This window comes from Eurosta solidaginis, chromosome 1, assembly GCF_040869045.1.
Source record: "Eurosta solidaginis isolate ZX-2024a chromosome 1, ASM4086904v1, whole genome shotgun sequence".
NCBI classification, from domain to species: Eukaryota; Metazoa; Arthropoda; class Insecta; order Diptera; family Tephritidae; genus Eurosta; species Eurosta solidaginis.
In genome coordinates this window covers 260,229,532-260,255,155 of record NC_090319.1, presented here as the reverse complement: position 1 = coordinate 260,255,155, position 25,624 = coordinate 260,229,532, and the positions used below count along the sequence as shown (strand labels likewise).

Here is a 25,624-nt window from a genome sequence, read left to right as displayed (position 1 = left end):
CCCAAACCTTTCATTTGCACCAAACAATAAATATACTGTAGGAATCAGCATAAAAATCTCTATAAAGTCCGATTTTTTATTTATTTTTTTAAATATGTATGTATTCTGGCACTTGTTCCAAAACTTCATTTGATGAGCAATATCATTATATTTATTTATATCACTATATTTATTTCACTAACAAGTTTATTTTTATTTCACTTATTTTATAACCTTTATGGACGTGCGTAAAAAAACAGAGTTGCAAGTTTGACCCTTGATATCGTGTAGTTGACGAACGACGTAAAGCTACACGATAAACGGCAACGTAAGATTCAGAATACCATGAGCACACGATATCGTCCAAGCAGGTCAAGTTTGGCTTAGAAGAGAAAAACAATAAAATACTTTAATCGTTCTTCTGTGACTTGAATATCGCGATGAAACGAAATCTAAACAAAAAAAAGGACGTGTGGCACTCGGGGACTGCCGCGGTAAAGCTATTGCATATTATCAACTTATGCAATTATAATATTTATGCAACATTTTGTTTTCTTTGATATTAATTCAAGTTAAATTTCATTTTAACTTTAACATTCACTTTAACTTTATTTTTAACTTTAACTTTAACATTCACTTTAACTTTAACTTTAACTGTAACTTTAAATTTAACATTAACTTTAACTTTAACCTTAACTTTAACTTTGACTTTAACTGTAACTTTAACTTTAACCTTAACTTTGACTTTGACTTTAACTTTAACTTTCATTTTAACTTTAACTTTAACTTTATTTTTAACTTTAACTTTCTCTTTAACTTTAACATTCACTTTAACTTTAACTTTAACTATAACTTTAACTTTAACTTTAACTTTAACATTCATTTTAACTTTAACTTTAACTTTAACCTTAACTTTAACTTTAACTTTAACATTCATTTTAACTTTAACTTTAACCTTAACTTTAACTTTAACTTTAATTTTAACTTTAACTTTAACTTTAACTTTAACCTTAACTTTAACTTTAACCTTAACTTTAACTTTAACCTTAACTTTAACTTTAACTTTAACTTTCACTTTAACTTTAACTTTAACTTTAACCTTAACTTTTACTTTAACTTTAACATTCATCTTAACTTTAACTTTAACTTTAACCTTAACTTTAACTTTCACTTTATTTTTAACTTTAACTTTAACCTTAACCTTAACTTTAACTTTAACTTTCACTTTAACTTTAACATTCATTTTAACTTTAACTTTAACTATAACTTTAACTTTAACTTTAACTTTAACCTTAACCTTAACTTTAACTTTAACTTTCACTTTAACTTTAACATTCATTTTAACTTTAACTTTAACTATAACTTTAACCTTAACTTTAACTTTAACTTTCACTTTAATTTTAACTTTATTTTTAGCTTTAATTTTAACATTCATTTTAACTTTAACTTCAACTTTAACTTTAATTTTAACTTTAACATTAACTTTAACTTTAACTTTATTTTTAACTTTAACTTTAACATTCACTTTAACTTTAACTTTAACTTTAACTTCAACTTTAACATTCATTTTAACTTTAACTTTAACCTTAACTTTAACTTTAACTTCAACTTTAACTTTAACTTTAATTTTAACTTTAACATTAACTTTAACTTTCACTTTAACTTTAATTTTAACTTTAATTTTAACTTTAACTTTAATTTTAACTTTAACTTTAACTTTATTTTTAACTTTAACTTCAACATTCACTTTAACTTTAAATTTCACTTTAACTTTAACTTTATTTTTAACTTTAACTTTAACATTCACTTTAACTTTAACTTTAACTTCAACTTTAACTTTAATTTTAACTTTAACTTTGACTTTAACTTTAACTTTAACTTCAACTTTAACTTTAACTTTAATTTTAACTTTAACTTTAACTTTAACTTCAACTTCAACTTTAACTTTAATTTTAACTTTAACATTAACTTTAACTTTAACTTTAGCTTTAACTTTAACTTTAATTTTAACTTTAACTTTAACTTTGACTGTAACTTCAACTTTAACTTTAATTTTAACCTTAATTTTAACTTTAACTTTCACTTTAACTTCATTTTTAACTTTAATTTTCGCTTTAACTTTAACATTCACTTTAACTTTATGATCCGGGGGGGCGTGAGCTTAGCACCTGCTAACAAGCCAACCTAATATAAACGCACGCAAGTCATTTTCTGTCAAAAATGTCTCATGCACATTCAACTTGTATGAGAGCAACTCAAATTGAATTTGCTGCGTGAAAACCGAACTCGATTTCCAATTTTTGTTCTGCGTGACATTTAGATTTGACGTTTGCACACATGCTTTACATTGTCGCAACGCATGCTTATTTGGGTTAGAGCAAAAAACGCCGGTTGTTTGCGTGCGCTAAAAAAACGCAGTGCGGCTTTATTAGGTTGGCTTGTAAGCGACCATATATGTATACGATAAGCAATGGCTACTTCGTGAAAATCAACGAAAGCTCTTTTAGTTTGATTTCGATGGTTGTACGGTAAGGAAGTGTTGCACGCGCGCTTAAAACAGAGTACCAAAGAGTGCGTCTGACACGTGTTGACCGTTCAAGCATTGAAATCAAACTAAATAAATTATTGATTTTGCTTTCGTGCTCGCTACGCTCGTGTTTACTAGCACATAAAGCTGGAGACATTGGTGCTTTATCAGTAACCGTATCGGTAACCTTTTAACAGCTGATTCGACCAACCTTATGAGAATCAATGCAATCGATTATTGGTGCCGCTAAGGTCGTAACCGTATCGTAGCCAACCAATTGGGTTTTGGTTTACCGTCGTAACGATAAACAGCTGATTACGTTAGGGATACGGATACAGCGATACGACATACGGCACCAATGACTCCGGCTTTAGGCCTGGCCACATTCAACACGGCGGATACAGACCACAGCTACAGCAAAGCAAAACTTGACCACAATCGTAGCCATGCATTGGCTACTTGGTTACAATGGCAACCACAGCTACAGTGGCAGCGCTGTTTCGAACAGCTGATGTATTTTAACATTTCATTGGCAAAACAAGCGTCCCGCCAAGTTGGTTGAAATTCTGCAAATAAAATTAAAAAGCCAGCTACATGAATTAATGGAAATAAAATAACTCGTTCTGTATACTGTATAAATCTGATATATTTCTACGATCATTCTACAATCAACAAATTCATTATACTCTTAATAGCAAGCTGCTACACATGGTTCTGGGCTCTGGTATTACCATTGGGAACCAGTGGAGCTCGACGTTCTTGGAATTGTAATTAAATACCATTTTCACTGGACAATAACCTGGAATCTGGACAATGGAGAGGCGAAATAAATTCATTGGAGTCGTTCCAACAGAGAGTTGTAAACCGTTCTTCCTCTCATGATTTTGAATTACGAAAAAGCCTTAAAGAATTTTTAAATACAACTTTCTAAAAAAGAAGTGCAGCAAAGGGAGTTATAGGCAATAAGCTTCAAAATTATATCGTCGTTCTCTTGTCAGAAGTATAAATGAGTGTTTTTTCAATTTCACTGGTTTCATCAGTGAATGTTCTATATTAAAATCCCGAAAGCTTATACTATAGGAAACTACATTTTTTTTGGGCTTTAGTAAAGCGAATATGAAAAAATTCTAGATTTTCTGAAAATAGCTAACTTTAAAACTTGATTCCCGGACATTTTGCTTTTTGTTCATTCATGCTCCTGGCAAGTGGGCGACGAACAATCCAAGTTTTCATGCCTTGACAAAAACCCAATATTGAATTGATTATTTTGTCTTTACTGTAAATATTTCTAATTAAAAATATTGTTTTGACAAACTTAAGTAAAACTATAACGCACACCTACGCTTAAAGAGTGTTAAGTCAAATACCTAAGCCTTTATACATACTACCGTGTTCTCTAATCCTATACAGACTGATCTATACACTCAATTAAATAGTAGTTCCACCACTCACCCCCAAAGGCTTGATGAAACCTGACTTTTATTTAATCTATATGATGGAGTCAGACATCTTATCGAGTTTTTTAAACCTTGTTAGTTTTTGAGTTATTCACTCTTTAGGTAAAGGTGTGCGATATATCAGTTTTTTCTTTTAGTGATCGTAATCTAATCTGGGCCCGAATCGCCACATACGTGATCGTATAACTCGTCACGTAAAAACTTGTTTTTTGGATTATGACATACGTGATCGTACGATCCGTCACGTAAAATGTCACTTTTTGGGATTACTACATACGTGAACGTACTTTGTGGATCGTAAATCGGTATCGCGACAACCGTGAACGAGAGACAATTGCACTCGATCGTTCGTATTGTTATTCGATTACAAACCGGCAACCGAAAGCGAGTACAAATATATAAATATACAAAAATTTAATACAAATATAAGAGAAAATGTATGTTATTTCTCAAAATATGTGTTTATATTATTGTTGGACTATATTTTATTATTTAAGGACGAATTTTAACAAGCTAAACCCAAACCAAAAGGAGTGCATGGCGCAATTTATGGCGGAACACCCGAACTTGGCGAAAAACAAATTTCCCAATTCCGCACAAGGTAGAGCAACGTCCAACAGACTGTGGGAGGAGCTTTCCAAGCGTTTAAATGCTGACGGGCCACCAGTAAAAGACGCCAAAATGTGGAGGAAGGTATATATATATATATATAAAGTGCAACCAAGATACTTACAAACGTTTGCTCGTAGGTTTTCGCAGATCAAAAATATCAGGCGAAGAAGAAGCTTTCCCACAACAAATTGTCCAAAAGACAAACTGGAGGAGGTCCTTATAATGAAATTCCCATCAGTGCAACTGAGGAAGTGATTATAGAGGCAGCCGGACTTGAAGTCGCAGTGGACGGGAATAGTACCGTTCGCACTTTTGGCAATTCACCCGCTCATAGAAGCAGCACCGAAAATAGTGATAGTGAGAGCAACAGTGATAGTGGAACAAGCAGCGCATCAGCCAGCGCTTTACCTGGTCCATCTAGGTCGGTTACTACCCTTACACCGCGCGTAACCTCTCGGTGCAATACTCCACGGCGAGTAAGTAAGAGTGCCGAAAAATTGTCCCTGCTCCAACAAAATTTGAGTAGAGTGTCTGATTTTCAGCGCGATTTGGGGGAGAAGATTGACCGATTGGTGCAGGTGCAGGAGAGGTTGTTGCAAGTGCATGAAAGGATGCTGACCATTAAGGAGGAGAAGCATAGACTGCATCAAGAATCACATGCACTTGATTTACAAATCAAAAATTTAGAATTAGAGTCTCTAGCAATAAGTGTAAATAGAAAAAGAAGAAATTAAAATTTTATGTTAGCTTTAACAAGTTTGTATCTGAATTTTTTTAATTTTTTGATTTTAAGCAATTAAACGAATAGTCATTTCATTTATTTTATTTCTAATTTTAACATACATACTTAGCACTTAGTAAAAACAAAGTTTGTACCTGAATTTTTTTAATTTTTGTGATTTTAGCAATTAAGCGAATAGTGATTTCATTTATCTCTAATTTTAACATACATACTTAGCACTTAGTAGAAACAATTAAATGAATTCATTTGCTTTTACAAATCGTTTTTTCTTAATTTTTACGTGGAATTAATTAGAGAGTGTTTTATTTGGTCTCTTATTGTTTGACCAATTGTGGTAAGATGGTTGGCTTCGCCTGGGTCAACATCGCTGATTTGGTCTGATTCATATCTTCGTACGTTGTAATCAATTTTGAACTGTATGCAGATATTATGTAAAGCTGCACACACATTGGCAAATCGTGCCACTTTTGTAGATGGCATCTACCCCTATTGCCATACCCTAATATTCTCCAACGTCCTTTAAAAATACCAATGGTACGTTCGATGATACATCTTGCTTTTGAGTGTACATCATTAAATGCGGATTCACTGGAGCCATCGGCGGGGTTTCGGTAAGGCGTTATGCACCACTGCTCTAGTGGATAGCCAGAATCACCTGTTGAAATGAAAATTGTCATTACAATAGTAATATTAACCAAAAAGCAAACACTGTCGTACCTAAAAGCCACGCATTGCTCCGCCTATTAATTTCAAACCTCTCTTGCAATACTCGTCGTTGATCTGAATGCCTCCAAAGGAAGGAATCATGAGCCGCACTACCGTACTGACAGTTGATTGCCAAAATTTTATAGGTGTGATCGCACATCTGCCAAAATATTTATATAGTTAGTACAAAGAATAAAGAAAATGAGCAACAACTCACTATCATTGCGTTGATACTATGGTATCCTTTCCTATTAAAGTACATATGCTCATCCACAGATGGTCTTTGCAAGCCGATGTGTGTGCCATCAATGCAACCGATGACTGTAAAAGTAGATATTCAATTAAAAAACTTATTTAATAAATGTAATTGAACGTTTGCCTACCTCCAGGTATTTTGTATTTATCCATAAACCATTGCTTGCATTCCTAAGTTTCGTTTAAATGAAATTGTATATTTTGTGGACACAACTTGTTCTCCATTTCGAGAATAACGTGGGATGTTATCTTTGACACAGTGCTCTGGTACATTCCAACCAAATAATCACTGCCGACACAATGCTGATACCCGCCACTTCCTAGAAGAGAAAGTGTGGCAGCTAGTTGTAGAACTGGAGGCACCGCTTTTGCATCCGACTGCTTTAAATTTAAGGCATGAAGTACAAACTGGAAAGCCTCTTTAGATAATCTAAATCGTTTCAAGAATCTGCAGAACACACATTTTTGTATACTTGTAAAACTTTATTTGCCACATACTTACGCAGTTTGTGGTAAAGCTAAAGGATCACTTTTATCTCTAAGTAGCCTCCGTGCTACTGTTTCATCTTCCTCACTATCGCTTGAACTTATATAGAAAAGTAAGTGCACATCCATTTTGAAATTTCGTTTGTTTATTAAAATTTTTAAATATTTTGACATTTCCACATCTATTGTGACATAAAAATAAAATCCACAGTGATGTGGACCTTAAAATCTATTGTGAACTAAGATTGAATTACGATACGATAGCTTTCGTATGTGGTAATGCCAATCGACCCATACGTCTGACGTATCACGTAATTGTCTTTCGTATAGTTTTCGATCCGTGATCGTATGTGGCGATTCGGGCCCTGGTTGGGGGGGAGGGGGGTGGTCTTTGCAGCTAACCGCTTTATGGCATCAATTACGCTCACCGAATGAACCAGGAAGGAGGCAATGGTGATGGTCTCTATCTTTACAAGTAATACCGAGCATTATCTTATTAGAGCCGTAATAAACTCCTCAAATCTCTTGCTGGCAGTACTTGGGGAAAAGATAAAGAAACGCTCATTACCACTTGTAAAGCAATTGGCTAGCCGATTGCATGCGCGTCCCCAATATGGTCGCCAAACCTTTGGGGTGGGGAGGGAGGGATGGCCTGAAGGATTAATGTAAATCGTTCCCGAGATGGTCGGGCTAGCACCTTAATGGTGCTGTGTTACCGGAGCGTACCGGATCTGTATCCGGCAAAGGACCATCACATCGATAACACTCCCCAAAGCCTTCGGGGAGTAACCTTATCGCTACAACAACAACAACAGGCCTGTCAAAGCACTGCCCTCACCACCGCTACTGGCTGTCTTCTTATGTCCCCAGAACAACACTTACACAATGAGGCGAGAATATCCCCCATTAGGGAGAGAAATGAAATGCTAACCAATCAGTTCCTGTTGAATACCCAGAAACCTGGGCATGTTGTTGTTGTTGTTCTTGTAGCAGTGCTTCGTCCCATCAAATTGTCATCAATATCCTCTAACGGGAGTCCAAGGAAATTTGCTGTTTCAACAGGGGTGGACCATAATGAGAGGGGTATTAGAGGCAGTGGTTCCACAATACAGTTAAAGAGATGGTTGGTGTGATGTGGGGACATATTGCAAACAGGACATATGTTTTGTAAGAGTTTAACCTGTTACAGTATCCAGATCGAAGTTGAGCTAGAGTGACTCGCGTTTCCCTAGGGAGTGTGCGTTCCTCTTTTTCGTTCTGGATAACCGTGTCAAAGGCTTTTGACAAATTATGCACCACGACTACTATCTTTCTTTCCTGGCCATAAATTCATAAAGCCAAGAAAGTGAGGTGTTCAAAATGATTGCAAGAGGGCGATACAAAAGTAAGCATTGGTTCCCCGATGACGTAGTTTATAAGTCCTGCACTGACTCGCGTTTGGGGCGTCCCCATTCAGCGTGCTAAAAGTCATATTATCTGCAAGTTCACTCACTTGCTGACGTCTACACAAAACATCCTGTCAAAGATATACCCAGAATAGTTGTTGTTATAGCGAAGAATCAACCAACCTCCGTCTTTTGCGGGATATTAACCAACTAAGCCCAGGCAGTATCATGACATTCCTGTAACCGATTCAAATTGACCATCGTAACTTCTTCGTATCTATATTTTCATGTTCTCTGTATATAAATCTACGCAGCAGATGGACGAGGTAAAAGACGTCATACACGAATAAATTCGGAACTCTTAGTGTTTAGGTTTTATTACATAAAAAATAATAATCAGATGTAGAACAATACCAGCTAAATGACACTTAAAATCTATATCATTTACTGTAACACATACAAAAACTTTGCTAGGTTCATAAGCTTAATCACGTAACTTTTCAACAATTTGTCTGTGTGCGTTCTCTTCTTTTTCATATTCCTCATGCAATTGCTCCATACGTTGACTTGGTGTAGGTAAACGCGCTCTCAACCATTCCGTATCCACTTTAGCTTTTTCCATTTTCTTAATATCATTTTTATATTTATAATAAATTGCGTTTAACCGACGCTTTACATCTAAACGATAAGCATGATAATCGTCCTTATCATAAATGTTTGTATAATATAGTCGAAGTATTTCATAAACCCGGCGACACTGACGTGGATTTAGCTGGAAAGAGATGGGCATCAGTTTAACAGGTGGTTTTTAATAGTTTTTAGTTAAATTAGTTTACCTTGTACGTTTCGCGTGCCTCATGAACCATTTCTTTGTTAAATCCTTTTTTGATGACATCACTTACAAAACTTTTTAGGCCCATACACAGACGAGCATCAATGTAGCTGCGTAAACGCTGAAAATCACCCGATGGATCTTCCACTGCCATATCAATTACATTAATGATTGGTAAGTAATGTTTATAGACAGTTTCAATGAATTTTGTGCCAAATTGACTAATGCGCGGTCGTATGTGTTGAGGATATGCGTAGTACTCATTTACAGTGGTGTAGCCAGTGGTTGAAGACTGATAATCACCATTATCATTTTTATACTTTTCATAGCTGTAGGAATATAAAAATTGATATAAGGTACTTATTGAGAGTAGCATATTTAGTGAACATACCATACAAAGAAGCTTCATTGCGGATCGTCAACATCAATATAGGATGCTGCATCAACGAACCATAATTTAAATGTCTACAAACGACTGAAGAATTTTAAGAATGCCGGCACCTTATAGTCACAATGATATAGTTCGAAGAAGTGCTCTTGTCCGTCTTCATCAGTAACACTGTGTTCGGTTATTTTTTCACCAAATGGTTGAAACTTATCTGCTTTATCTAGTGTTTTCAAAAACTCATCAATATTAACAAAAAAACAGCAATCAGGTAATTTTTCCGCTATCGGTCGCACAACTACATCAGCCTTTATATCTCCGTCTGATAGTTCATCAACTCGACTGTCATATTCAATGCCAATATAAATATGTAGAGGACCGGCAGTGTATAAAATACGCACACATAAACCTTTATATCCGAATATGCTTTCAGATTCACCAAATATTTGATGTGCCATCATGGGATGAAATACAAGGCTGTCATCTTCCAAATCTTGTTTGCGGCGTACTTGAATATGAGAAACATATAACTTTCGTACTGTTTATGTTAAATATTTTGTGTAATGCGAATGACTTACTTAATTTAAATTCCACAGCTTGGACTGCATCCAGTACGAGGTCCACATATTCGTGTATACCTTTTAATTCGTTTGCAGGAGTCTCGCAAACCCTTCCACCGCTTTTTGCATTGTTCCTCTACATTTTAAATTGAAATTTACACCACATGGAGAAATAAATCTCAAATATGTATACTAACCTTCACTTTGCATAGCAGAGGAGACCTGCCTCCATGCCAATTCCTTTTTCTTTATGTTTTTATAGTCCTTCAAGCCCAGATTATATATAATGGGCATTTTCCGCACCTATATCCATATTTAATTTGTTGAAATTGTAGCAATCTATGTATGTAATTCAAGTTTATGAAGAAACAATTTTTTCATATTTTTTCAGGTAATTGTTTGCTTTAGGGTACAACTGCTAAAACTCGTCCAAAAATATCGGGAGAGGTGTCAAAAGACGCATTTTGGACCCAGTATCACGAATCAGAAAGCGGAAATTAAAAATTTAATTTCTGTGAAAAGATATTGCCAAAAAACCGAAAAATGGCTCCGTAACACTCCGAAACCGGGGTGGGATCCATAGTATTTTTGCGCAGAACACCTTTCTGCATTGGCGGCCTTCGGCCACGCTTATAAAAAATTACCCTGGGTGGGTCCAACACCGGTTTGGAGATCAAAACTATATCCGCGCAAAACACTTTTACCCGCAGTTTTTCTTGTGGGTACCACAAAATCATCAAAATCACAACAACCACATGAAAATTTTCGGTTTTGTTTGCAAATGTCTCGGAAAAGAAATAAAATGTCTGATTTCCACTTTCGGATTCGTGGTCCAGGGATCAATACGCGTCTTTTGACACCTCTCCCGATATTTTTGGACGAGTTTTAGTAGTTGTACCCTAAAGTAAACAATTACCTTTTTTCAGTCGAAGATTTTTCTTACCAATAATTTAAACTGTTCTGTATCGCTTAATATAATGTCAAATAAGTTATTATTATTATAAAACCGTGAGATTATAATTAATTTTATTATTTTACCAATTTTACCCAAGAAAAACTTTCAATAAACACGCGCGAAATTATTTGTCAGAAAAGTTAAGAAGAAGCATTTCATTAAGCATTTATGCTTTGCCGCTTGTCAAAATAGAAATAGATTTAAGGCTCCATTACTGATACTTAGCATGGACTTGACTTGGATTGCGAACTGTCACTTACAGTTCTGTTAAATGAACATTGCATGTTACTGATTACTCAAAACTTAACTTGACTTAGAAGTCTGTTGAATTTTGATTTTCTATGTAAGTTCTAAGTGACGTTTACATTTTGAGATGCCATTTGTTTGTTTCCATATCATTTTGACATTTTGTCATACAAATTGACATTTATTTAAAAATAAATTTCAACGCTGATTATGATGCCAGACTTTATGCGCCAAGTGGAGTATAATCGTGGCTAAGTTGCCAAGTTTACGCCAAGTCAAGTCAAGTCTATGCTAAGTATCAGTAATGGGGGCTTTAATCTGGCGGCAGCGGCATTCGTGGTTGATTGGCGTGTTGCCATGTTGTCGTTAAAAAAACCATCGCCATAAGAACATGAGTAAAAATAATATGACAGATGTGGCGGCTACACCGCCGTCGTCAATGTGGCAAGCCCTATTCTCAATTTGGTAACCTGCCCACCGCTTATTATGATAGAGATCCAATTTTATGTATTTGGCCTGTTGCTAACACCGAATCTTTTCGAGCCTTTTCGGATTTTTTTGACAAATATCCGTTACGGTTTTTGTTGATTTAGTCGCCAAGCCCGCGATAAAATCTATGCAATAGCTTTAAAAGCAAAATAAAGAAAGTCAAAAGTTTTTCTTTGCCGTAAATTTTTTTTTTACACATTTAAAAAAATTGCCCACTGTAATTAGAGATATGATACCACTTAAGGTCAAACTGTTCTCACCTTATTATTCTGTTAGATTTCCTTTCCTCATAATTCGCCATTCGCATGAACTGTCATAAATATTTGCAAATCAATGTTTGTTTGGATAAAAATCTGTAAAATACTATTAACATTATTCTTATCAACAAATTACTAATGTACAACAACAACGGAAGATTCTGCGACAAATATACACAACGTTGGAAAATAAACAAATTGGGTAACCATTAAGAAGCGCAACCCACCAGGTACAGATAAGCAAAAACGACAAATGGTAAGAATGTAAATTATGTGTATTATCTTTAAAAGATTGATTACTTCGTAATTAACAGAACACTTACGTATTAGTCACAAACAATAAAAATTTACGTTTTTCACATTTCCAAAAATGAACTAATCAAAATATTTGAATTTTATGAAAAGATGAGCTACGATGGGCTGTTATCATTGTCCCAGTTGACAGACGAAAAGTTGAGCCTTATTCAAGCAGTCGCTACTACAGCCGCAACAACGTCCACAATGATTGGAACAAGTAACACAACAATAACGCAAAACACTGCTAGCTTTGGTAGTATCTCTATACCGCGACCTGTCTCATCCACACCTGTTGTCGATGTTACTGTAGAAGAAGAAGAGCAAGCAGCACCTATACAAACAGTTCAGTTGCCTTTGAACGTTGCCGAGAGTAGTAATATTACCCAAGCAGGTGTTACGTTGAGTGCAGCGACCGCGGAAGCAATAAAACCTTTTACCGCTGCAGAAAGTCTAACAAATACTGAAACACAACAACGAAAAATTTCAGCGTCATCACGTTTTATAAACGCATTCCAACAATTTTATACAAGTGCGACCAACACAAATACACCAAACGAACCTGACCTGACAGACCTTGGCACAAATTCAGCAGCCGATATGCCTGCTAATCGTACACCTAAGGGTATGGAATCAAAACTTCTTTCCATGTGGCATAATGTCAAATATGGTTGGAGTGGAAAACTCAAACCAAATTTTTCTAAAGAGCAGCCAGTATGGCTTCTAGGACGTTGTTATCATCGTAAATATACACCACCCTCGTCGATGGAGAGTTCAACTGAATTGAGTACAAATGATGGCGTTTTGGGTGCTATTGAATCATGTAGCACATATGAAAGTGCTAATACTATAAGTGCTAGTAATATTTATCCACCACTCAATCCACAACAAGTCGATGAAATAGTGGTGCCACAAGAATTGGGTATGGATGCCGTAGAAAATCAAGTCGCTGAACATCCATGGGAAGAAGGTATCGAAGGATTTCGTCGTGATTTTTACAGTCGTATTTGGATGACTTACCGTAGGGAATTCCCAACAATGAATGGTACAAATTACACATCCGATTGTGGTTGGGGTTGTATGTTGCGTAGCGGACAAATGTTATTGGCACAAGGTCTTGTTTGCCATTTTTTAGGCAGAAGTGAGTGAATTTTAAAATTGATACAAAAATAATATATGTACATATATATTTGCATATGTATTTACTAAAGTTCGACCGAATATTCCTTCGGGTAACCAAATAGCTCCGTATTATAGGCGGTGTCGGTTTCGGCTCTGATTTGGCTGAAAAATTTGCCAAACATCAGAACTTTTGTAAATTACAATATTTACAGCTTCCATCTAAAAATTGTTTTCTATGACTCTATAGTCGGTAGATGACGGCGTGATTTACATTTCACCATTTATCGCTGGAATTGCGTCAGCATATTAAACACAGGGCCTTGTATGTGAGCTTGATTTCGGTCTATCGCATTGCTTTTATGTAAATTTCCTTAACTTTTGTGAGTAGATTTCTCGTGATTCCTTTGAAAGGCCTTAAACATATCATTATGGTTAAATTCCAATCTTATATGGAAAATTCATATGTGAAAACCCCTAAACGGGTTTGTACAAAGAGCTAATATTTGTAATTTTTGAAATTTTGAAAAAGTCAATGTTCGGGCCCAGGAGATAATTTCAACTGTGTGCTAATGTGCATGTACATATATGTATATGTGTTAAACTGAGTAAGAGTACACATTTTTAAGATTCAAATTTTTATTATGAAAGTTCGGATTCGGTTAGTATTTGGCCTAAAAAATACGAGTATCCGGTTCGGGTTTGGATTCGGCCGAAAAATTGGTGTTCAGCCGGACCCTAGTATTTACATAAAAGTAAATGAATTGAAGCAAAAAAAAAAAAACTTTTGGGGCGGTGGGGGAGGGGGCGGGTGAGGGGTGCATTAATGCTGATTTAGTCAAACTTTATATTACATGGGAGCGAAATAGGATATTTAGTTCCTATGTCGGTTGTTGTTTACGGTTTATCTTTAGTTTCGTTTCCAACTTCCGTTTTTCAGTTACGGTTTCGGTTGTGGCGCCGCTGTTTCGATTCTGTTCAGTTCCCGATTTTGGTTTCGGGCCATTTTCAGTTCCGATTTTGTTTCGGTCCCATTTGGTTTAAGTGTCTTTCATTTGTTCCTCTTCCTTTCTTAGCCATGTCTTAAGGAGTTTGTGGAAATCATGGATTGTTTGAAGGTCAGATTCTAAAATTCAGGGTTAAAAAGTAAAAAGTATTATAAAAAATTTCTGTTCGAAATAAGACGAAGTAAGAACACGAGTAAAAACACTTTGTAAAACGCAAAAGATTGAGCTTTTTTTATTAACTCTTAATCGTTACGGCTCCTGATAAAAACTAGTTTTGATTAATCTAAAATGAATTAGTTATATTAATTTGATTAAATAAAGGAACACAATTTTATTTTACCCTTGACAGGTTGGAGCTACGACGCAGATACTCAGTTACATTCTACATATGAAGACAATGTTCATAAAAAGATTATTAAATGGTTTGGTGATAGCTCATCCAAAAGTAGCCCTTTCTCCATACATGCATTAGTGAGTCTAGGTGAAGAAATGGGCAAAAAACCAGGTGATTGGTACGGGCCAGCATCGGTTTCATATCTTTTAAAGTAAATAAACGACATAATAAAAATTAATTAAATTAAAACGCTTCGTAAATACTTTGCAATAAACTATTTTGCAGACAAGCTCTAAAAACTGCCGCTCAAGAAAATGCCGATTTCGATAACATAACTATCTATGTAGCTAAGGATTGCACAAGTAAGTACTGCATCTATGTATGTAAATATTTGGTATCTTCGAAATATTTATTGATTGTTAATTAAGTGTATTTTAAATTTCAAATATACATACATACATATCGGCATCTTAATTCACAAAACTGTTCTTAACTACTAAATCTACAATATTATAGGACAAGGAAAAAATCTTACTTTTTTCACTTCGACTACAAGTTGCCATGGCTCCTTAACTCTGTAGTTTTTTGATTTTAATACTTTAATGAAAGAGGGTGTATTTTTATACATTACTTACTTACTTAATTGGCGCTTAACCGTCTAAGCGGTTATGGCCGTCCAACAAGGCGCGCCAGTCGCTCCTTCGTTCCGCCAACCGGCGCCAATTGGTCACACCAAGGGAATATTTTCATTTCATTTCATTTATTTTCTGAATATGTATGTATGTATTTATTTGAAGGGAGTTTAAATCGCTTTCCACCTGGTCCTTCCAACGGAGTGGGGGCCGCCCTCTACCTCTGCTTCCATAGGCGGGTTCCGATAGAAACACTTTCTTGGCCGGAGCGCATAACATGGCCTAGCCAGCGCAGCCGCTGCGTTTTAATTCACTGGACTATGTTGATGTCTGCGTATAGCTCGTACAGCTCATCATTAAATCTTTTTCGGTACTCGCCATCGCCAACGCGGAGGTCCATAAATCTTTCGAAGAACTTTTCTCTCGAACACTCCCAAAGCCGCTTCATCTGCTGTTGTCATGGTCCATGCTTCTGCCCCATATAGCAGGACGGGTACGATAAGTGACTTGTAGAGTAGCTAAGCGTGGGGCAGTTGAGGGCGAGCAGTTTAATATGAGTTATTAGTGGATGACGTACCCGACTCACACGTCTGGGGTTGCGGGTTCAAAGCCCACTGCAAGCAAGCATTTTTTAAATTTGTTATCTTTTTTTATTTTATAAATTATTATTTTAGTGGACTGTATGTTATTTTACTTAGAGGGAGGTCACTATGTACCTGTTACACCTTGTATTTATTCATTGGGGCGAGCACTGGGGGCTCCAAGGTATTGGCTGCGGGATGAGCCACCTTGTTTTGCTTTGAAAACCCCCTATTACACCTTGTATTTATTCATTGGGGGCGAGCACTGGGGGCTCCAAGGTATTGGCTGCGGGATGAGCCACCTTGTTTTGCTTTGAAAAACCCCTATTACACCTTGTATTTATTCATTGGGGGCGAGCACTGGGGGCTCCAAGGTATTGGCTGCGGGATGGGCCACCTTGTTTTGCTTTGAAAAACCCCTATTACACCTTGTATTTATTCATTGGGGGCGAGCACTGGGGGCTCCAAGGTATTGGCTGCGGGATGAGCCACCTTGTTTTGCTTTGAAAAACCCCCCTTTGGGATAAAAAATTTAAACTATGTCTTTAGAATATTTCACTAACAAGTTGAGAATTACAAGCACACTCAATGGCTAATGAAACAAACGAAAGAAAAAAGTCATAGTTTAAGTCGCTTAAACATACAGTATGATTTTCGTTCGCCGAGAGAGGACTTTACTTTCCAATTGCCTACTTAGTCCAAAGTAACATTTATTGGCAAGATTGATTCTTCGCTGGATTTCAGTGCTGATGTTGTTGCTAGTGTTGATGCTGGTTCCCAAATAAACGAAGTATTTTACTATTTCGAAATTATGGCTGCCAACAGTAGCGTGGTTACCAAGGCGCGTATGCGCTGACTCTTTGCTGGATGACATCAGGTATTTGGTTTTGTCCTCATTCACCATCAAACCCATCTTTACCGCTTCTTTTTCCAGTTTGGAGTAAGCAGAACCAACAGCGCGGGTGTTTAGACCGATGATATCAATGTCATCAGCATATGCCAGTAATTGCACGCTTTTATAGTATATTGTTTCAGTGCGGTTAAGTTCTGCAGCTCGTATAATTTTCTCCAGCATCAAATTAAAGAAATCGCACGATAGGGGGTCACCCTGTCTGAAACCTCGTTTAGTTTCGAACGGCTCGGAGAGGTTCTTCCCAATTCTGATTGAGCTGATGGTGTTGCTCAACGTCATTTTGCACAGCCGTATAAGTTTTGCGGGGAAACCAAATTCAGACATAGCGGCATATAGGCAGCTCCTTTTCGTGCTGTCGAAGGCGGCTTTAAAGTCGACGAAGAGGTGATGTGTGTCGATTCTCTTTTCACGGCTTTTTTCCAAGATTTGGCGCATTGTGAAAATCTGGTCGATGGTAGATTTACCAGGTCTGAAGCCGCACTGATAAGGTTGTTGTTGTTGTAGCAGTGCTTCGCCCCACCGAACAGCCGCGACCGATCACAAATTGTCATCAATATCCTCTAACGGGAGTCCAAGGAAACTTGCTGTTTCAACAGGGGTGGACCATAAGGAAAGGGGTGTTAGAGGCGTTGGTTCCACATTACAATTAAAGAGATGGTTGGTGTCATCTGGGGACACATTGCAAGCGGGGCATACATTTTGTATGTCGGGGTTGATTCTGGATAGGTAAGAGTTTAACCTGTTACAGTATCCAGAACGAAGTTGAGCAAGAGTGACATGCGTTTCCCTGGGGAGTATGCGTTCCTCTTCCGCGAGTTTTGGATACTTTTCTTTGAGTACTGGATTCACCGGACAATTCCCGGCATAAGGTCCGACGCCTGTTTGTGGAGTTCACCAAGCACCTGCTTGTGTTTTTTCGCTTCATACGGCTGGGTTCTCAGGTGTCGTATTTCCTCAAACTGCTTACAGAGATGACTCCTTATGCCCCTAGGCGGTGCTGGTTCTTCAATCAGATGTCTGTTGGGATGCTCAGGTTTCTGGGTATTCAACAGGAACTGTTTGGTCAGCATCTCATTTCTCTCCCTGATGGGGAGTATTCTCGCCTCATTATGCAGATGGTGTTCTGGGGACATAAGAAAACAGCCCGTGGCAATTCTGAGAGCAGTATTTTGGCAGGCCTGTAGCTGCTTCCAGTGGGTAATTTTTAGGCTTGGCGACCATATGGGTGACGCGTAGCATGTAATCGGCTGGCTAATTGCTTTGTATGTAGTCATGAGCGTTGGGCGCTTCCCAAGGCAGTCGGCTCTATGTACCGGAGCGACTCGGGATTTTTCCCGACCAAGGACTGTTATTTCAGTGTGACCCCATTTAATTTGTTGCGTCCCTCCCACAAATTGTCATCCTCCCAGCAGCTCCTTGCAGCAGGACTGCTCCATATTCTCTTACTCCGGGAAGGCATCGAATCCACTCCGGGTCCGTCTCCTGACCCCGGTCCTGAGAAATGGTTTTGCTGCATCTGCCGGAAAAGAATCTTTTTATGACGGTCATACTCTGTTCAGTGTGTCTCGTGCAAGGGATGGTTGCATCGGACAGGTTGTTCTGGGCTTGATCCCAAAACCCGACGTCCACGTAACTTTTATAAATCTTTTGTGGCTCCTTTCTGTTTACGCCCAAGGGCGTCTCGTAGTCTACGCCTAATCTGCATTGCAGACCTGCTCTGGGTATAATGTCCACAGGAAAGACCGCGAGAGCGTAAATGGAGGCAGCCTCGCGTTTATCATACACCACTCTGTGCAATATTATATATTTGATCCTGGCATCGACCGCAGGGCCAATGTCTTAGAACGTCAAGGCCTATCTGTCCGGTCAGGCGATGCAAACCTAGAAATCATCAACATCTACATCCCTCCTGCCACCTGTTGCCCCAGTGGATACCGTCCTAATATCACAGCCTTACTCACTGGCAACAATCGCATTATCTTAGGCGATTTCAATGCCCCTCACGATCTATGGCATTCAAATTTGCTGGCGGACAGTAGGGGTGAGATGTTGGCGGATCAAATAGAAGAAACGACGTTCTGCACAATAAACGGAGACGCCCCCACACGTATGGTAGGAAGCTGTCACAGTTCGCCAGATATCTCAATCGTGAGCGCAGAACTCGTAAACTGCGTCAACTGGCAGCCGATGGTAACATTGGCATCCGACCACCTGCCCATACTTATTTCGCTCGAGCGTATCGCCGACTTCATCGTCACCGAAAAACGCACTTTCATAAACTTCAAAAAACGAAAATGGGAAGAATATAAATCTTTTACAGACAACCGCTTTGCTGCCCTCCCTATCCCGACTGATGCCCGCCATGGGGAGCGTGCCTTCCGTAAGGTCATTGAATCCGCCTCGGCACGTTTTATTCCCGCCGGGAAAATTCCCGAAATCCGGCCCACTTCCCGGCGGAGGCCGCAAACTTAGCGAGAGAACGTGACCTTATAAGACAGCTTGATCCAGGCGACCCCCACATAAACACAAATTCAGCGCGTCACCAATCACCATCACCGCTAAAGGGGTTGAGGACGCCATTGGTCGCGCTAAACCATCCAAAGCAGTGGGCCCAGACGGCATAGCCATGCCGATGCTTAAAAGCCTAGGGAAAGAGGGTTTCAAATATTTAGCGCATGTCTTCAACTTGTCTCTTTCCACCTTTGTCATACCCGAGAAATGGAAAATGGCCACGGTGGTCCCGCTACTAAAGCCTGGGAAACCAGCTAACATAGGTGAGTCGTATCGCCCGATATCTCTGCTATGGCCAGTAGCAAAGGCGCTTGAAGTCATTTTACTCCCTTATTTCCAAGCAAATTTGCAGCTAGCCTCTCATCAGCATGGCTTCAGAAAACTCCATAGCACTACCACCGCGCTAAATGCAATTAGCACCCACATAAATTGCGGTTTAAATCAATACCCCCACCATAGAACAGTACTCGTAGCGCTAGACCTATCAAAAGCTTTTGATACGGTCAACCATGGCTCGTTACTGCAAGACCTGGAAGGGTCTACCCTTCCCCCATGTCTTAAAAGGTGGACCGCAAATTATCTGGGTGGTCGGCAGGCATCGGTGCAATTTAGAAACGAAACATCAAAACCAAGGAGAATTAAACAAGGGGTGCCACAGGGTGGTGTCCTATACCCACTTTTGTTTAATTTCCACATATCTAAGCTACCTTCACCACCGGAAGGAGTCACAATCGATTCCTAAGCCGATGACTGCACAATAATGGCCACAGGCCCAGGCCCAAAGATCGATAAGCTATGAAATAAAATAAACGGCTACCTCCCTGATCTCTCCAGTTTTTTCGCCTCGCGAAACCTGGCTTTATCACCGACTAAATCTTCCGCGACCTTATTTACAACATGGACGTCCCAAATGTCGACCATTTTGAACATCCACGTCGATGGCACTACGCTGCTCAGGTTTCTGGGTATTCAACAGGAACTGTTTGGTCAGCATCTCATTTCTCTCCCTGATGGGGAGTGTTCTCGCCTCATTATGCAGATGGTGTTCTGGGGACATAAGAAGACAGCCCGTGGCAATTCTGAGAGCAGTATTTTGGCAGGCCTGTAGCTTCTTCCAGTAGGTAATTTTTAGGCTTGGCGACCATATGGGTGACGCGTAGGTCGTAATCGGCTGGCTAATTGCTTTGTATGTAGTCATGAACGTTTCTTTATCTTTCCCCCAGGTACTGCCAGCGAGGGATTTGAGGATTTTGTTACGGCTCTGAATTCTCGGAACAATTGCGGCTGCGTGCTCACCAAAATGTAGATCCTGATCAAACGTCACACCCAAGATTTTGGGGTGTAGGACAGTCGGTAGCGTAGTGCCATCGACGTGGATGTTCAAAATGGTCGACATTTGGGACGTCCATGTTGTAAATAAGGTCGCGGAAGATTTAGTCGGTGATAATGCCAGGTTTCGCGAGGCGAAAAAACTGGAGAGATCAGGGAGGTAGCCGTTTATTTTATTGCATAGCTCATCGATCTGTGGGCCTGGGCCTGTGGCCATTATTGTGCAGTCATCGGCGTAGGAAACGATTGTGACTCCTTCCGGTGGTGAAGGTAGCTTAGATATGTAGAAATTAAACAAAAGTGGGGATAGGACACCACCCTGTGGCACCTCTTGTTTAATTCTCCTTGGTTTTGATGTTTCGTTTCTAAATTGCACCGATGCCTGCCGACCACCCAGATAATTTGCGGTCCACCTTTTAAGACATGGGGGAAGGGTAGACCCTTCCAGGTCTTGCAGTAACGAGCCATGGTTGACCGTATCAAAAGCTTTTGATAGGTCTAGCGCTACGAGTACTGTTCTATGGTGGGGGTTTTGATTTAAACCGCAATTTATCTGGGTGCTAATGGCATTTAGCGCGGTGGTAGTGCTATGAAGTTTTCTGAAGCCATGCTGATGAGGGGCTAGCTGCAAATTTGCTTGGAAATAAGGGAGCAAAATGGCTTCAAGCGTCTTTGCTACTGGCGATAGAAGAGATATCGGACGGTATGACTCTCTTATGTTAGCTGGTTTATCAGGCTTTAGTAGCGGGAACACCTTGGCCATTTTCCATTTCTCGGGTATGACAAAGGTGGAAAGAGACAGGTTGAAGACATGCGCCAAATATTTGAAACCCTCTTTCCCTAGGCTTTTAAGCATCGGCATGGCTATTCCGGTCTTTTCTTATTTTATCATTCTGACGCCGCTAATTGTACGAAGATCTTGCATCCAATACGTGCTCAGCTCGATTCCCTCCACCTTTGCAGTTTGTTCTCAACAGACAAAATCGATTGTTCAATGTTCGCTTCTGCGCCGGAGCCTTTGCAGACTTCGTAGACACTTCATTATTTCCGCTATTACTTCGCATGCCGCGGACCATTTTACCTTGTTTGAGGAGTGTAATCCTCACCAAAAATGCTGCTATGGAACCTAGGACACTAGAAAAATACATGGTAAACATCTTCTACTGTATCGCCACCACAGTGATCGCATATGCTGTTAGGCTCGTGGTTGAATCGGTGCAGATATTCCTTAAAACATCCGTGACCACTCAGAAACTGTGTTAGGTAGAAATCTACCTCGCCGTGCTTTCTCGATATCCATATATTAATACCTGGGATACACCGGTGCGTACAGCGTCCCTTTGTTGAGGCATTCCACCTGAACTTCCAGTTCTGCACGCTTAGTTCTCGTGCTCCATCACGTGAGTTTTGATCCTGATAAATCTTCGCTGCTTCTTTTGCTAATATGGCTATAGGGCACATTCCTGCGATGATTAGTACTGCGTCGTCAGAGACAGTTTTATAGGCGCTACAGACGCGTAGCGTACACAGGCGGTAGGTTGGTTTTACCCCGCGGAAGTATGATTTATACTCCGTGGCCTGATGCCAAACAGGAGTCCCGTAAAGTATTTGGCTTTTTACACCACCAGCAAGAAGTTGACGCCGTCGTTGCTTTAGTCCTCTTGCATTTATCATTATCCTAGATAATGCTGCTCCGGTTTTTGCTACCTTTTCGTTGGCATACTCTAAGTGGGTTTTGAATGACAACCTCCTGTCTATCACAACCCCTAAGTATTTTATTGCAGGCAGCGTGTCGATTTCATGGCGGCCGATTCTTATAGTGACCTGCACCACCCTTTTTCTACTTGATATGAGTACAGCCTCTGTTTTTGTTCCGCCAGCTGCAGTCCATTTTCCGTAAGCCACAATTGAACCATCGCTATGCTTGCATTAGATTTGGCGCATGTTTCACCTAGGTGCTTGGCCGTGACTGCCAACGCGATATCGTCCGCGAAGCCGATAATTCTCACCCCATTGGGTACCTTGAGGTCCAATACTCTGTCGTACATAATGTTCCAAAGCAGTGGATCGGGCACGGAGCCTTGAGGAACGCCGCCTGTGACGTGGAGCTTTTCTACTCCAGCAGCCGTTTCATATTCCAGGACTCTACCTTCAAAGTAGCTGTGAATGATCCTACGCAGGTAAAGGGATATTCCTATCCGGTCCAGCGTATCTAGAATTTTTGCCCAATTGGCAGTATTGAAGGCATTTTTCACATCTAAAGTAACGATAAGGCAATATTCCTTAGAGTCTACGAGCCATCTAGTGCCACTTATGGCTTCTTGTGCTACTTCCTTCGCCATGTTCGCAGCTTGGATTGTAGATCTTCCTTTCCTAAATCCAAACTGGTTGTCGGAAATACCCCCCAAATCTTCGACTTCTTTTTCGAGTCGATTATAGGGGAATCGCTCCAGAACCTTACCGGCGGAGTCGAGCAGGCAGATGGGCCTATAGCTAGATGGTTCCGCCGTATTTTTACCAGGCTTTGACAGCAGTACCAACTGTTGTTGTTTCCATATTGTAGGAAATGTCCCCTCAGCCAAGCACGCATTGAATAGTTTCGCAAATGCTGGCGTGTTATAATTGAGAGCTAGTTTGAGTGCTCTGTTTGGTACCCCGTCTGGGCCAGGATACTTACGGTCTTGCAGTCTATTCACCGCTTGAAGGACCTCGACGACGGTAACCTCGTCAAATGAGTATAGTGCTGCGCATGATAAGGGAGAAACTAGCTCCCTTTGCGTGGGAAATAAAGTATCTACCACGTTTCTAAGAAAATACGGGCATGTTGGCATTGTAGGGTTCTTATTGTTTTTATTTAACTTTGTATTTTAGTTACTTTGAACTTTGTAATTTTCAAATGTATTATCAATATTTTAATTTTCAATATTGATTTTTCAATTTTCAAAAGTTTTCATTATTGTGAAAAATAAAAAATAAAATAGACGCTGATATGTTGTTACATTCTTTACATATTCTTCATGCATATGTACATACACACATCTCTGTGTTCTCATATTTGTATAAGAGATTCTCAGTTATCTATTATTTCCCCTTATCAATTACTCATAAGTATACATTCCGTTACTCTGTAAAGTAAAACATGTATATATAATATCATCAGAGCATCAAATAAACAGTCTTAACGAAGTATTAAACACAACATATTGGCGACGAGAGCTAAAACGACTCACGTAACTAAAGGCAATGGCTGCTGCGCCATTTTTTAATTTCGAGCCTTTCGATGCAAATAAAACATCATGGTCACGTTGGGCTGAACGTTTCAAAACCGCATTGGATTTATACGATTGCGAGACGGAGAAACATGCAAAACTGCTCCTTCATTTTATGGGATCAGCTACATACAATTTATTGTGCGATAAAGTCATGCCGTTGAGGCCGGAGGAGATGACATACGAGCGAATAGCAGCCGCATTGCACGAGCACTTCGACCCCACTCCAAATGAGATCTTGGAAAATTTTCGGTTTAACATGCGCAAGCAGAAAGCAGGCGAAACATGTTCCGAATTTGCTGTGTCACTACGACGATTGGCGGTAAGCTGTAACTTTGGATTGCACCTAGAAAAGGCTTTGCGAAATCAATTCGTATTTGGTTTGCTAGACAAGAACATTCAGAGTAATTTACTAAAAAAGAAGTCGTTAAGCGTTAGTGAAGCGATCACTATGGCTACAGCATACGAATTGGCAGAAAAAGGGGGTGTAGAATTGCAAGGTGGAAATGACAGAGAAAGTGTGAATAAAGTAGGTTATAAGAACAAAATAGAGAAGAAAGAAAAGAAAGAGAAACAGAAGGGTGATAATAAAAAATGTTTTCGGTATGGCAATTCCACACATCTCGCAGACAAATGCAAATACAAAGAGTTCACCTGTCATTTTTGCAACAAAAAGGGTCACCTAAAGAAAATGTGCTTAAAACAGAAATCACAGAAAAAGCGCGTGAACCAAATTGATGAGGAATACAACGTACAGTTGGTCGAAGAACTATTTCAAGTAGATATGCACGGTGAAGTCCATAGCATAGCAAGAAAAATCGAATGCAAATTGTCAGTGAACAATGTACCAATATTATTTGAAGTGGACACGGGGTCCCCAGTTTCGATTATCAATTTGGAAGATGCCAAAAGGCATTTCGCAAAATCGCAGGTGAAAGAGACTAAAATACAGCTGGTGAGCTATTGTGGCACACCATTGGAATGCTTGGGTTATCTCTGGGTAAGTGTTGCGAATAAGATGAATGAGAAAACACTGAAATTGTATATAGTGCGATCAAATCGCAAGCCACTTTTGGGCAGGGAATGGCTCCGTGAAATAAAACTCGATTGGAATGAGATTCTGAGTAGTGAATCACACAGCATGTCGCGTGTTAATCAAATTGAAGACAACAATAACTTGTGCCAGATAGATAATTTTATTAAGAGATATCCGAACTTGTTTTCCAAAACTACGGGGAAAATACGTGACTTGCAAGCTCGATTATATGTAAAACCCAATACTATACCAAAATTTGTTAAACATCGACGAGTACCTTTTCCTTTACTCGAAGCAGTAGAGCGACAATTAGACGAGCAAGTCGCCGAAGGGCTGCTGAAGAAAGTGGAAACCAGCGAATGGGCTACACCTATTGTCGTTGTACGTAAGAAAGGCGGCAACATTCGAATATGCGGGGATTATAAGGTAACCCTCAATCCAGTACTCCTCGTTGACGAACATCCATTACCGACAGTTGAGGAACTATTTAGCAAGATGGCTGGAGGCAAAAAGTTTTCGAAAATCGACTTGCCCACAGCATATTTACAATTGGAAATTCATCCGGAAGATCGGCATCTATTAACATTGAGCACGCACAAGGGGTTATATGAACCAACGAGAATGATGTACGGAATTGCTAGCGCTCCTGCAAAATGGCAGCGACTGATGGAACAACTACTAGGCGATATACCCGGTGTATCCGTATTTTTAGATGATATTAAAATTA

At 39.2% G+C, this 25,624-nt stretch overlaps 3 protein-coding genes and 1 long non-coding RNA gene across 7 annotated transcripts in view; 2 read left to right on the top strand and 2 right to left on the bottom strand.

Annotated features, from left to right (window-relative positions):
* The first annotated feature begins 2,875 nt into the window (after positions 1-2,875).
* On the top strand, positions 2,876-5,578 carry LOC137242444 (uncharacterized). Its single transcript, XM_067769726.1, has 4 exons — positions 2,876-4,400; positions 4,461-4,656; positions 4,713-5,051; positions 5,118-5,578. Coding segments are annotated over exons 1-4 (729 nt in total). The 5' UTR covers positions 2,876-4,398; the 3' UTR covers positions 5,310-5,578.
* Positions 5,579-6,085: 507 nt separating this feature from the next.
* LOC137242437 (uncharacterized) lies at positions 6,086-7,039 on the bottom strand. The gene is made up of 4 exons (XR_010950245.1): positions 6,780-7,039; positions 6,406-6,725; positions 6,240-6,343; positions 6,086-6,182 (listed from the first exon to the last, which is right to left on the bottom strand). It is a non-coding gene; the product is annotated as an uncharacterized lncRNA (long non-coding RNA).
* Positions 7,040-8,499: 1,460 nt separating this feature from the next.
* On the bottom strand, positions 8,500-11,100 carry LOC137237210 (histone acetyltransferase type B catalytic subunit-like). Of its 3 annotated transcripts, none has more exons than XM_067760572.1 (6): positions 10,842-11,100; positions 10,123-10,264; positions 9,944-10,061; positions 9,377-9,873; positions 8,985-9,309; positions 8,500-8,920 (listed from the first exon to the last, which is right to left on the bottom strand). In XM_067760572.1, exons 4-6 carry the CDS (start codon positions 9,421-9,423, stop codon positions 8,633-8,635), a joined length of 660 nt encoding a protein of 219 aa, XP_067616673.1. In that variant the 5' UTR covers positions 9,424-9,873; positions 9,944-10,061; positions 10,123-10,264; positions 10,842-11,100; the 3' UTR covers positions 8,500-8,632. The 3 variants fall into 3 exon arrangements, with proteins under 3 accessions (XP_067616673.1, XP_067616672.1, XP_067616674.1); XM_067760571.1 differs by having other exon boundaries at positions 10,869-11,099; XM_067760573.1 differs by having other exon boundaries at positions 10,123-10,228; positions 10,869-11,099.
* A 770-nt stretch (positions 11,101-11,870) lies between these two features.
* Atg4b (Autophagy-related 4b) overlaps positions 11,871-25,624 on the top strand; it is a 40,773-nt gene continuing 27,019 nt past the window's right edge. The window contains exons 1-4 of one of the 2 annotated variants that reach the window (XM_067760570.1): positions 11,871-12,128; positions 12,278-13,307; positions 14,642-14,837; positions 14,912-14,988. In XM_067760570.1, coding sequence (XP_067616671.1) covers positions 12,126-12,128; positions 12,278-13,307; positions 14,642-14,837; positions 14,912-14,988 — 1,306 coding nt within the window. In that variant the 5' untranslated portion in view covers positions 11,871-12,125. The remainder of the gene's footprint in view (positions 12,129-12,277; positions 13,308-14,641; positions 14,838-14,911; positions 14,989-25,624) is intronic. The other variant, XM_067760569.1, reaches the window with a different exon arrangement.